The sequence below is a fragment of the Lissotriton helveticus genome, chromosome 3_2 (genome assembly GCF_964261635.1).
Source record: "Lissotriton helveticus chromosome 3_2, aLisHel1.1, whole genome shotgun sequence".
Taxonomy (NCBI): domain Eukaryota; kingdom Metazoa; phylum Chordata; class Amphibia; order Caudata; family Salamandridae; genus Lissotriton; species Lissotriton helveticus.
Genome location: NC_136062.1, coordinates 173,591,899 through 173,604,420, shown reverse-complemented (window position 1 = coordinate 173,604,420; position 12,522 = coordinate 173,591,899). Strand labels below are relative to the sequence as shown.

At 44.5% G+C, this 12,522-nt stretch overlaps 2 protein-coding genes across 13 annotated transcripts in view; one reads left to right on the top strand and one right to left on the bottom strand.

The window, feature by feature from the left end:
- The window catches only part of LOC144826538 (uncharacterized), a 1,868,758-nt gene that overhangs the window by 1,638,279 nt on the left and 217,957 nt on the right, over window positions 1-12,522 (bottom strand). The gene's annotated exons all lie outside the window — the stretch shown is intronic.
- The window catches only part of RBPMS2 (RNA binding protein, mRNA processing factor 2), a 242,757-nt gene that overhangs the window by 108,551 nt on the left and 121,684 nt on the right, over window positions 1-12,522 (top strand). For both annotated transcript variants that reach the window (XM_078684971.1, XM_078684970.1), the window contains exons 3-4: window positions 5,888-5,926; window positions 7,624-7,686. In XM_078684971.1, the coding sequence (XP_078541097.1) occupies window positions 5,888-5,926; window positions 7,624-7,686 (102 nt within the window). The remainder of the gene's footprint in view (window positions 1-5,887; window positions 5,927-7,623; window positions 7,687-12,522) is intronic.

Genomic DNA, 12,522 nt, shown 5'->3' with positions numbered 1-12,522 from the left:
GCTACAGGGATGGTGGATGGACCTACGGCTGCGGGGAGTAGTGCTTGCTTAGGTGCAATTATGGAAATACTTGCATTGTTGGTGATGGCAGTTTCTAGATCCCCCAGCCGCTGCTCTAACCTCTTCAACCTCTCCAATATAGGGGAGGTAAATGACTTAAGTAGATGTTCAATACTATCGAGGGAGACAGAAGATAGTTGTTCCTTAGTCGTGCAATCCCTGGAAGATGTTGAACTGGTACTTGGTGCACTTAGTGTGGGGCTGTGTGTGGGCGATATTATTTTTGGTATGGCCTCCTGTCCTAACTCGAGATGTAGTCTAGCCTTTATAGTGGGAGCTGAGGCAACAAGTACCTTGTTGCCCTTCCCAAAATCAGTGTGGCTGATCTTAGCTCTTTGTGGCAGACCTCCTCTCCTCCTTCTCTTATTTGGTGGTGGACCAAATACTTTAGCGGCTTCCCGTTTCCCTGCTTTCTTTTGTATGATCCCTACCATTACTCGAGGAGTATCGGGTATAATTTCTATAGTGGCATTAGTATTGCTAATATCTAGAGAACTATTTTGTTCCACGTTAAGGGCAGTCATTGAGGGTGGCGTATCTCGCAAGAGCATAGGGATCCCCTCCGTGGATAGCACGTCCTCCGTGCCTGATGTAGAACCTGCGCCCGCTGGATTAGAGTGTGATAGTATGTCCACAGGGAGTCTGTTTGTTTTTAATAGCTTCAATCGAGCGGCGCCGCTCAGCCCTGCGTTCCGCCAGTGATCAATCCCTGTCTATATCAGTGGGAGGTTTCCTAAAATAGTCATCCAAGGTACCCTTGCAATTTCCCACTGCTCCGACTTGCATGATTTCTTCGCCATTAGCAGCCATAGATGCAAATAAACTATTGTTAAGACTGGCCCCCAAGTAAGTTTCCTTCCAAAGTTATTAGCTGCTGGTTAAGTGTTGTTGAGGACGTAACCAGATCAAGGTACCTATGGGTGATCACTTGTCCAAGTAGATCTTGCTGATAAGTGACAATGACAAGAGCAGTTACTTTGCGTGGATGTGGTGACAACACATAACAGATGCTCAGTGTCAGAATGGAGTCGGACTTACTTTCTCAGTTGGTGGTGATCCCGCGATTTTTAGAGTGGGCCCAGCCTCCTTCGGCCACAAAACGGCCCGCCCTTTGCCCGGCGTCCCGCAAGGCGGGGCTCACGCTGTATTTAGGCGCCTCCTGGCGCGGTTTTCGAGCGCACGTGGCGCATGGGCTGCTGGGATTTGTAGTTTGGGTGGGCTGCACTCCCCTCGGCGGCCGCACTGCGTGATGTCAATTACAGCGGGGCAGCGGGAGGCAGGGAGCACCACACCCACAGCTTCCCCTTGCAGTCAGACACCGGACCAAAGCAGCAAAGCGTCCAGCCAAAGGGTCAGTAATTTCCTTTCAGTTCCCCCAAAATTACTGTAAAAGTGCTGTTCATTTGCAGCTTGTAAAGTCTGCTTATAATTAGTCCAGTATCAGTTTTTGCAGTAGGTAGGGGTTTTAAACTCAACGTCATGAACAAAGACATACTTTTATCCTCCTAACCTTGTCACATACTTAAAAAAAAAATACCGATAGATCACTATGTGCTGTACTTGCTTTTTAAAATCATTTTTTATTAAACATATTGCTGAATTCTTTAATTAAACCAATTATACTAATATGAACTGTTGAAACCATTTACCATATTTGTGTACTTATAAATACTTACCGCTTCAAATTTGTTGTAAATGAAGTAGTAGTTAAGGCGCTCGTGGTTTAGCTACAGTAGTGGTTAAGGAGGTCATGGTTCAGGTACAGGTCGTTGTTTAGGATTCTTTGTTAAGCCCACTTGTTAGAAATTCGTTATTAAGGTGGTTTCCCGTTCTAGCAAGTTCGTGCATCTACTCCTGGAACATCCATTTGCTGCTTACTTTAAGGTCCTGGAGAGGACCTCCTTAGCCCTCCAGAGATGCTCCAGTGGTCATGACATATTGAGGTTGACTGTTGGGCGCAAGTATGTGCCACCTTTCTGCATCCACCAAACCATAGCAGTTTTCATTTCTGGTGTGATCTTGATATCGTCGATCCTAGTTTTCACGGTTTGTCGATCTATTTTTGCAAAGGTCTTATGAATAGCAGACAATTCAGTATTGGAGGAATGCAAGACTTCATTCTGTGGAATGATTTAATATAGATATGGCCTTTCTTGAAGGCAAACTAATGCATTTATTCTGAAGATTCTTGTGTTTGAAAGGCTTTAAAATCAACTGTCTAGAATTGCTCCTAAAAATGTTATTTCTGGACAGAATGAGATTTTTTTTATTAAACTTTTGAGACCTCTTCGGGAGCTATGCCGGCTACTAAGTTTATTGGACTAGTTTCTGGTTTTTCCAGTCTCCTCAAGTCCCCTGTCTTTGCCATCCTGCAGGAAGATTATAAATAATATGCTTGACTGTCTTGCCTCACTTGGAAAGCCCTGGATGGTAGATTACTAGGAGAGGAGCGAGGTGTTAGAGCCCCAGCGAGATTGGTATTGGGGCATGGTTCACCCTGGTGCAGCTATGGATACTGCATAGGTCCTACCCCTCTAGCTCGAAAGTTAAATATGGGTCGTATTGACTTGGCTTAATGCCCCAGGGGCTGTGGTGGGAACATTTTACCACACATTTTGGACCTGTCCACGTATCCAAAACGTTTGGACTGGAATTGAGACCATGAGGGAGGTAACGGGCCTGCCTGTGCCACTTGAGGCCAAATGGCTGCTACTGAAAGTGTTGGTGGAAGGTAAGTAGCCCATTTATGCAAATACTTGGCTCAAAATGGCAGCAGGGCTTTGAGTAAGAGCATGCTACTTGGAATGCCTGTGCCCTTGCTAACCATATCTGCATGCTGGACCTCAAACACCAAAAAGAACAGAGCAACGTCGCAGCTCTGGGAGGTAAGAAAAATGTAAAACTTGTGTAAAAAGGTGGCCCAACTGTATAAACAGTTTTTTCTAAAACTTCCATTATAAGGGCTACTGGTCAATTTTCCCATTGAGGCATCAGTAAATATCGTTCCTAGAAGAACATGGCTGTGCACCACTATTACAATGATGGTTATGCTGGTAATGATTTGTGATGGTCATAGTGGCTAGTTGTGGAAGAAAAGTCTACTGCTGCCTTCCGCATCATTCTGTAAGTGAAAGCACTGGCTGGACGCAGGATAAGTTTGAGTTGCAACGCTTTAATCCCACATCACCTCTGAGTAAGTCATGAACTGGTCTACTTCATGATACTGCGTTTTAAGTGCTAAAGTTGTGTTCTTGATTATCTTTGAGCTACATAGTAATGGAAAACCTCAGGTTGCCAGTTGTAAATCTGCTTGTGAAAAGCTGAGCCCAGTGTACAGTCTGCCCTGGGACTCTTGGAAGAAGACCCCATACATATCCATTGTGTTAGTCTTATATACTCAATCCCAGATTTACAGGACCAAGACCAACTAGGACTGACCAAGTGCCTCTATACCAGCCAAGCGTTTCCAGAGCAGAGGCCTGTCAGAGCACATGCCATCCCAGTGTCTTCACAGAATGCATGGTCCCAAATGCAGCTGTGCGCCTTACCCATCAAACACCTGTCACTACTGTGGTTTAAAATTACTTGACCCTACCTGAAATACAGTATTCTTCCCGTTACTTCATGCCACATTATTTAAAATATTATGTATGCTTATTTGCACATGCCCTCTCAAACTGCTGACCTTTAGAATCCAGCAGTGTTTTTTTTTTTTTTTGCGGTTTCCAAGAGTCTTTTCTACAAGCCTTTGGCAAGTCTACTGGCGTTTAAAGCCTCAGATGTGTCTGCTAGAACATACCTACTTGACACATTCGAAGAAAACCCTGACTCGTGGCACAGTTTGGGATGTCTGCCTGCACTCTACATATGCCCTCACTGCTCCATGTCTGTGGTACTGGGAGAACGAATCTTTAATAACTATGCACGTAACCATTGCTAGGAAATGCCAATGTAACACGTGCTTGCAGACATATGCCTATGGGAATAACTGACTTAATGCTTTGTTTTTATTGCCGTAGAAGAATAGCTGCTGGAAGCGCTTGAGTGGCGGTCTGCAAGTGCATAAACTGCTGACTTGTTAGTCGGCTTTTGCTTCATGATTGTTCTGACCTTGTGATTTAGTTTGAAAGTAGCATGGTAAATATTTTTCCTGACCCCTCCTTTGTAAGAGGTAGATGACAAACGTGTCACTGAATATCAACTCCAAAAATCGCTTTGGTTATATCCCCAAATAACTAGTTATTTTACTTGACATTTTCATAATCAAAGCAATATACCACATTAACAGGACTGATTGTTTTATGGACTACCAATTTCCAGACTTACACCCATGAAACTGGAGGTTCTACTCCCAGTTAAAGGTTGGCAAAAAGTTGATGGAATCCTATTCATGATGCTTTTTAAGGTTTTGCTACACTGTTTTTAAATTTTTTTGGGCTGACCCACTTCAGAAAATCCCCATTACGTCCAATTTCCAAATGATTAATATAGTACTGGTATAATGTGAATGTTTGGACGCGGAGCTAGGTTAAATGAGTGCTAAGCTTTGGACTTCACTATATTTGTAACCTAAACTCAATTGCCTACTGCTGCAGTTTCGAAACAAAATGTATTTCATGTCTATTCCCAAACAAGTTTGGATAAACCCCCTGCTTCTCCAAGCTAATTCTGATTAGTAGTGGTTGGTCTATATCAATGATACTAGTGAAATTCACCTGAAGTAAGGCTGCTAGCAAGCAACTGTGTTTAAAGGGTTAAGGGGGAGAAGATGGTGGTCACAAGTTGCACCGCATACACCTTTGCTCCATAAGAGTTCTGGTGCTATATCTACTTATCATTTAGTGGGTAATAAAAGGAACCCAAGAAAGCGTGTTAATACAGACACATGTTAGTGTAAAGGTAGCTGCGTGGGTGAAGGTAGCTCCTAAATCTTTTTTTTGTTTTTTCTTTTTGGGGGGTGGGGTGGACTATTCATCTGTTCATCCAATCACAAAGGCAGATCTGGTCTACCTTCCTCTAATTTAAATGCAGGTCGTTCCCTGGCTTCGTTAATCAGAACTAAAATCCTATCTCTGTACTAAGATCCACTGGATGTCGAAACACTACTCCCATTTAAATTGAGGTCCACTTTACTTCTAAAATGTGATGCACATGTCGTACAAGTGGGAAATAAAGGATAAGGCCAATTAAAGGTACTGTTCACTTTAGAAACAATAGATGTGAGGTATTCAATATTTACCTGTACTGTTGAGTATGTCTGAGCATTCTTCTGGGCTATCTACCAAACCTACTTTGTAGTAAAGAATGATCCTAGAGAAATCTTACAATTACCTATGTTTTGGAAGCATGCCTACCCCTTGTGAAAGTCTACTTGGCTTAAGTGTCGTTATCCTGTTCAAATTGCAGGATCATGGTTTACACAAGTTATCCTACTTGCCTCCATTGGACATTGTTATAGATTTATGGACTAGAAAATACGAAATATTAGATATCCATGGTTATTCTAGTTTCTGTGTGAACTGAGAGCATGACTCCAATTTTGTATATTCAACCTATTTATACAGGTTGACTGAACAATAGTTAGACTGTGTGACACTGAACAGAGCTGCACAATGCCTTTTTAGAATATTTGTCATTGAAGCATTCTCACTAAAGCTTTCATAAGCCTCTAGGTCACAGTACCACCACTGTACAACATGTCTACAACTGTGTAAATGTAGCCAAGGAGATCCAGTCTGACTAGAGAACTGTTTAGAGCTTTAAGTTGCATTCTACTTTCCTCGTTTGGCCTTATTTTTTTTCAGTAACCTGCTTTTCTTTTCCACAGGGTTATGAAGGATCCTTAATCAAGCTTACCTCAAAACAGGTAGTTAAACAATATAGATTACTATGCACGTTTCTTGTGTTTAAGAATAAATTACTGCGAGTGCAATGCATTTGCTGCTCATCGAGATGGGTCATGCATGCGTCGGTCTCTTCCTTTAGAGTGAAGATGGATGTTTGCTTTCCACCCTTTAAGAGGGAAATCTCCAATTATTTTAGACTGCCATGAAACTTGTATCCCACTAGTAAATTAGGCACCCAGAACGGCCTAATGCCTTCTATAAGCATGTGAAGATTGTGGTGGTCTAACTATAAAATGAACAGTAGAGAAAATTATTAACCAAGTGGCCTAAAATAGCTGCACAAAACAGCTATTATACGCTGTAACTAGTTTCTAATACCAGATTTGGACTAGAAATTTTTGCAGGCCAGGAAGTACCTTGAAGCCTCCGACCTCCAATAACGTAATCTACTGCACACCCTCACCATTCATGCACAGAGCGGCTTGTGCTTTGCAATAATGTGTGCTTATTAATGCACTACCCTGGGAAAATGTGTATAGAAAGAACGAATATTCCAGTATTTTACCAACACTAACCTTCATACTTTTTTTTCTGTATTTCTCCCCCCAAAAAATCTAACGTATAGAATTGTATTATACAAAACATTTATCTATTTTAGATTCCAGTATTTACATTGTTTTCATGTAAAATCAACAATAACCTCTTTAATCTGATCTAAAACCTAGAAGACCTGAACAAGAAACCCTCATGCTCTACTGGTTAATCCAATCATGGCCCGCTCTGACAACTATTTTTCTAGCTAATTCTTTAGCTAAAGGTGGGTAAAGGCATATGTTTAACTCCCGTGGCTCATTCTTGAGGGTTTTTGTTTCTGCCACAACCCCTTCACTGCAAGACGACTTAAGGTTAAATGCTACACCTTGGTCAGGTGTAAATGTTTTCTAACTTGAAGATATTCCATTTTCCCAATCTGTCACTTAAGAAAATACTCCAACAAAGCGCCCAATTTTATTTTGTAGCCAGATTACTAACCGGCCTCTCATTAATGTAAACTGTTTCAAACCAGTAAGGTATCCACAAACTTTCAACCACAGCAGCATTTGACGAATTAAACGGGTCTTAATTGGGGCAGGGGATGGCAATATGGGAAGGCCCACATTACTTCTGAAAGTGTATTTCAAAACCCAATGTTGTATTCATCCAGCATTTGCTTAAACCTTGCCTTGTACCCCCCTCCCTCCCCATAACAATGTGTTGAATCGTAATCAACACTGTAGCAACAAGCATCATGGTGGAAATCTTGATGAACCAGTTGTTCGTAGCAAATCTAATCATGCTATAACTGAGATGTGGCTTTTGCTGATCCATGCAAATTAAGGAACAGGCATGAAGTTCTTCTGGCCAGCTATTTTGTGGCCACATGGAGAGAGGTGTGGTGCAGCGACCAGGGCGGCTTACTCCAGAGCATGGGGCTCACGGTTCGATCCCCAGCACCAGAGGCAGATCAACCTAGCATGTGACTCTGGGCAATAGCTCACTTATTCTCCCATTACAGGTGATTAGTTCACACTTTACAAATACCGGGTGTGAATGCATGCAATGTGGTATGGTGCAAGCTCTTTTATAAAAAAATGTGCCTTGGTAGAATGCTTAAAATATTTTGGAATCTTCCAGTGGTTTTGCAGACTAAAAGGGAGTTTAACGTTTTGTTTTTTAGCCTGTTGGATTTGTTACCTTTGACAACCGTGCTGGTGCAGAAGCGGCCAAGAATTCCTTAAATGTGAGTACTTCAGGGGCATTAAAAAAAAAAGCAAGTTGATAGCCATGTAGGGAGAAAGTTGTTGTCATATGAAAGATGCCCCCACACCCTTCAAAAACCTGAATGCAAGAAACGAGGGCATGGGTTTGGATCCATATCTTTAATTAACCAAATATTCAGGTTAAAGCTTGTTTTAAAAGATCAGGAAGCTGTGCTTGCTATCATGTACCAAAGCGGACTATCTAAGATATAACTCTTCTAGAGTACAAAAAGCACCTCATTATCCAGTATTATGGGTCTTTCATAGATCCACATGCCTGAATCATTCCCAGTCGTCGAGACGGGAGTCTCCGGTACATAGAAAAGTAATGTCCTATAGACATAGAGAGAAGTAGGCCTAAGGGCCTCACCTTAGTAGCATATCTATGTCCTTTTGTAAAAAGGACCAAATTCTAGAAGAGAGCCAATCGACTAACACCTCCCTCTAGAACCTTCCTGTCAGGAGCCTCAGTCTCAGATTGTCTACCGCACGTTGTGCTAAGGGAGTCTCCACCTGAGTTCTCCTCAGGTTTCCTTAATCTAGCTTATTTCTTCACAAATTCGGATTTCCTTACTTCAAGACTGATTATGGCTGATCCTCAGAAGAAGGGTCTCTTCAGAGCATGTACTTGTGGGAAAAAGAGGTTACATGTGGAAGACCAGCACAAGACATGCTTATACCGCCTGTATCCGGACCATTCGCCTAAAGACCAACATTTGTAGAACTTTTTCTACAAAAACGCTAAAAGACAAGAGAAGGACGCTTTTTACTCTGGCTTAACAGGCTCAAGACCAGAGACATTCTGGAATCTTCAGAGGAACATGAGTTTTCTTAAGTTTCCTCAAAGCTGTCTCTAAAAAGGCCAAGGTTGGCTTCCCCTAGCCCTGCAGACGCTCCTCCAAAGAAGGCTGTAAAAGTCTTCAGAGGCCAAGTCATCGGCGTCTAACAAGGAGGCTCACTCCTTCAAAAAGTCTACACCGTCGATGACGACTACCTCGTATACGCCCTCATCGACGCAGAAGAAGGCTGTGCCTACCGTCTACGTTTCGACGTCTACGACGACAGTATTGACGACGACCGCATCGTCGGCGTTTTTTTCATCTACTACATCGACGGCGGGTAAGCCTTTGTCGTCGATTATTCTCAAAGAAATAGTCAACGACTACAGCGTCGACTTTAGTGTCGACGACGAGATCATCGTCGAGTGTACCGCCGACAAATCGCCGACTAAGAAGGCAGTCTACGGTGGCACCGTCGACTAAGTCAACGACAATAGAGATACAGTAGTCAGCCACACCGTTGACAAACATCATCGATGCCTCAATGGAAGCAGTCAACGACTGTTCCACCGTCGATGAGACAGATGCAAGAACTACTCTCTGTAGACGATAGGTCGTCCAGGATCCTGCTGTCGACGAGCCCTTCAAGGACAGCTGAGGCTGAGTTACAACCCGCTTCTCTCAGGGTAAAGAGCTCAAAAAAGGCGATTTACATCAGTTACCATCCCCAAGTAGAGTGCAAGGATTGCCTCCAACTCCTCTCCTACAGGATGAGGAGTCGGATGAGGAGGATAACACAGGCTACCAGTCCATCTCATCTAGTGGTCAAATGCCAAAGCACTGATGAGGTTGATGATGCTGACATTACCCAAGAGCATATTGTTCAGACACGGGTTCAGACTCAAATTACGCCCATGGTATGTCTATCAGCGTCTATAGTGTCTGATTTGATTTTTAATACAGGACTATAAACAACGATTCCTGGAGTCCTCCGCTCCAGCAGCTAGACCGGCTCCTCCAGCAGCGGAGACGGCTCCGTCTCCACGGCCCAGACCACCGGCATTGGTGCTCCATCAGGAAAGGGTACAGATACAAGATCCTCCATTATCTGACGTTGAAGAACAGGAAGAGGGGGAGGTCCAAGATAACCATTCCAATCATGATGACGGAGATGATTATATCCTTTCTTCTCCAGCGTCCCCGGAGCCCGCTACCTCGGGTTCACCACCTGCGGACCTAGGAGGGTTCCACAATCTGGTGGAGAGCGGCCAAAAGGTTCCACATGACGATGGAGTCTCCGAAACTGACTGTTTTATGATTTTAAGGAGCCACTTAAGAACCACCAGGTCAATTCCGATTATTGACTATATATGGAAAGAGGGTTTGCAGTTGATGCAGACTCCAGCCTCAGTTTCAGCACTGGTTCCAAGACTGGACAAAAAATACAAAGCCCCATCATCGGCACCAGCCTGCCTCAAAGGGCATCCCAAGCCAGACTCTGTGGTTACACAGGCAGCGCAGAAAAATTCCAGGAATCCCTCTGTTAACAGCTCCACCAGATAAGGAGGGCAGGAAGCTGGACAATATCGGAAAGCGTTTTTCAACCACATCAGCAATGACAGTAAAAGCGGCAAATTCTATTGCGCTCCCAGGAAGATATAATAGGCAGTTGTGGGCAGACATTGGTCCGTATTTATCTGAACTGCCAGACGCCACGAAGGAGGAAGTTCAATCTCTACTTCTAGAGGGTCAATCTTCGGCCTCTGAATTGATCGACTGTGCTCTGGATGTAGCAATGACTGGATTCAGACAGCTAGCAGGGGCAGCGGTATTGCGAAGGCAGGGATGGCTCAAGTCTACCTCATTACGGCAGGAGGTGCAATCTAAAGTCCTGGACATGCCATACAATGGACAACACCTGTTTGGAGCCAAGATCGATGAGGCGCTACAAACAATAAAAACGGACACAGCGAGAGCACTCGGCACGCTGCAATTTAGAAACAAGTCCTTTTCGAGGGGCAGAGGACAATCCTCTTACAGAGGCAATTATCAAAATAGATCCTCATATTCTTACAGCCAAGGCAAGTCACAATACCAACCTCGCCAACAGGGCAGACGGTCCTCTTTTGGAACGTCCAACTTTAGGGGAAAAAAAACAACGGAAGACCACTGGCGGACGCCAATGGCCTATTCCTACAGCCAGTCCATACCTCCTCTCCTTTGAAAAGTGGAGGAAAACTGACCCAATTCCTCAACAATTGGAGGAGAATAACGGACCGGTGGGTCCTTCAGTTAATTCAATTTGGACATTCTAGAGAATTCGAAAATATCCCTCCGACAACCCCTCTTCGCCCAATGCATCACAAAAACCTGCGATTGCTTCTTCAAGAAATCTCAATTATGCTACAAAAAGGGGCAATAGAGCGAGTACGGTCAGCTCACAAGGGGAGAGGATTTTACTCCCGCTTTTTCCTCATTCAAAAGAAGGAAAAGAAATGGAGGCCCATTCTAGACCTCAGGGCGCTCAACGCAGTCTTAAAGAGGCAATCGTTTCGCATGGTCACGATTCAAGAGAACTTCGGTCTCTTAGAGGGAGATTTCATGACGTCTTTGAACCTGAAAGACGCATACTTTCACGTCCCAGTCCACAAAAATCACAGGAAATTCCTAAGATTTGCAGTGTCGGGCCAGCACTATCAGTTCTGTGTCCTCCCTTTTGGCCTCAAGTCTGCGCCCCGGATCTTCACCAAGTGTCTCTCCCCGGTAACAGCATTCCTCAGGCAGCATGGACATCAGGTCTTCCCATATTTGGACGACTGGCTGGTGAAGGCACCGTCCTTATCAGGCGCAACCAAATCCTCAAACGCCTGTTTAAATCTCTTCAAGCACTTGGGTCTAACACAATCAAGAAAAATCCACCTTGCATCCCTCTCGAGTCATTACCTTCCTCGGAGCAACATTGGATACAAAAGCTGCGTGGCATTCCCATCTCAGGAGAGAAGACGGGAGCTTGTCTCTCTAGCCACATCAGTGGCTTCGAAGAAAACTTTACCAGTCCATACCTTCAAATCCCTCTTGGGAATGATGTCCTCGTGCATCCTGCTCATACCGCACTGTTGTCTCAGGATGCGTACGCTCCAAGAGGCTTTGTCCAAACAGTGGACGCAATGCACGGGATCGTTCGAAGACCGCATAAATATCACAATGCAAATCACCAAGGCATTGCAGTGGTGGAGGTCGCTCAAGAACCTATCGCAGGGATTGCCGTTCCTGCTCCCAGCAGCTCCTCGTATCATTACAACGGACGCCTCCCTGGAGAGTTGGGGAGCAGTCCTACAGGAATTACGGATCAGCGGCAGATGGTCAGAACCAGAAACACAGCTCCATATCAACCTGCTGGAGCGGACGGCAGTCTTCCTAGCCTTGCAGTCCTTCTTGCCAAGGATCAAGAACTCCCTAGTGCTCGTCAGGACCGACAACACTACGACGATGCCCTACCTGAACAAACAGGGAGGGACGCGTTCGCTAACACTGTCGCGAATCGCAAAAGATGTGGAATTGGCTCATTCTCCACAACGTATCGTTTAAGGTGGAGTACGTCCGAGGCAAGGACAATGTCATCGCAGACGCACTGAGCAGGCAGAGGTCTTCATCACACAAATGGGAGCTAGACATGACGACCACCGTCAAAATCTTCTCAAGGTGGGGAACGCCGAAAATCGACCTATTTACGACGAGGGAGAACACCAAATGCCAACTTCGCAAGTTGGCATCCCCAATCAAGGTCTCTCGGAATGCATTTTCCATCATGGCGCAACGTTTTTGCGTACGCATTTCCGCCATTTCCAATGATTCCCAGAGTCCTCAGAAAGATTAAGGCGGAGCCTTGCACTTTAATTCTGATAGCCCCATTCTGGCCGAGGCAACATTGGTTCACAGACCTTAAAAGCCTATCACTGCAGCTGTGATCCATCTACGTCAGCATGTATCTCTACTCACGATGAGCAACAAGCAGGTTCAACATCCGGATCTGAAATC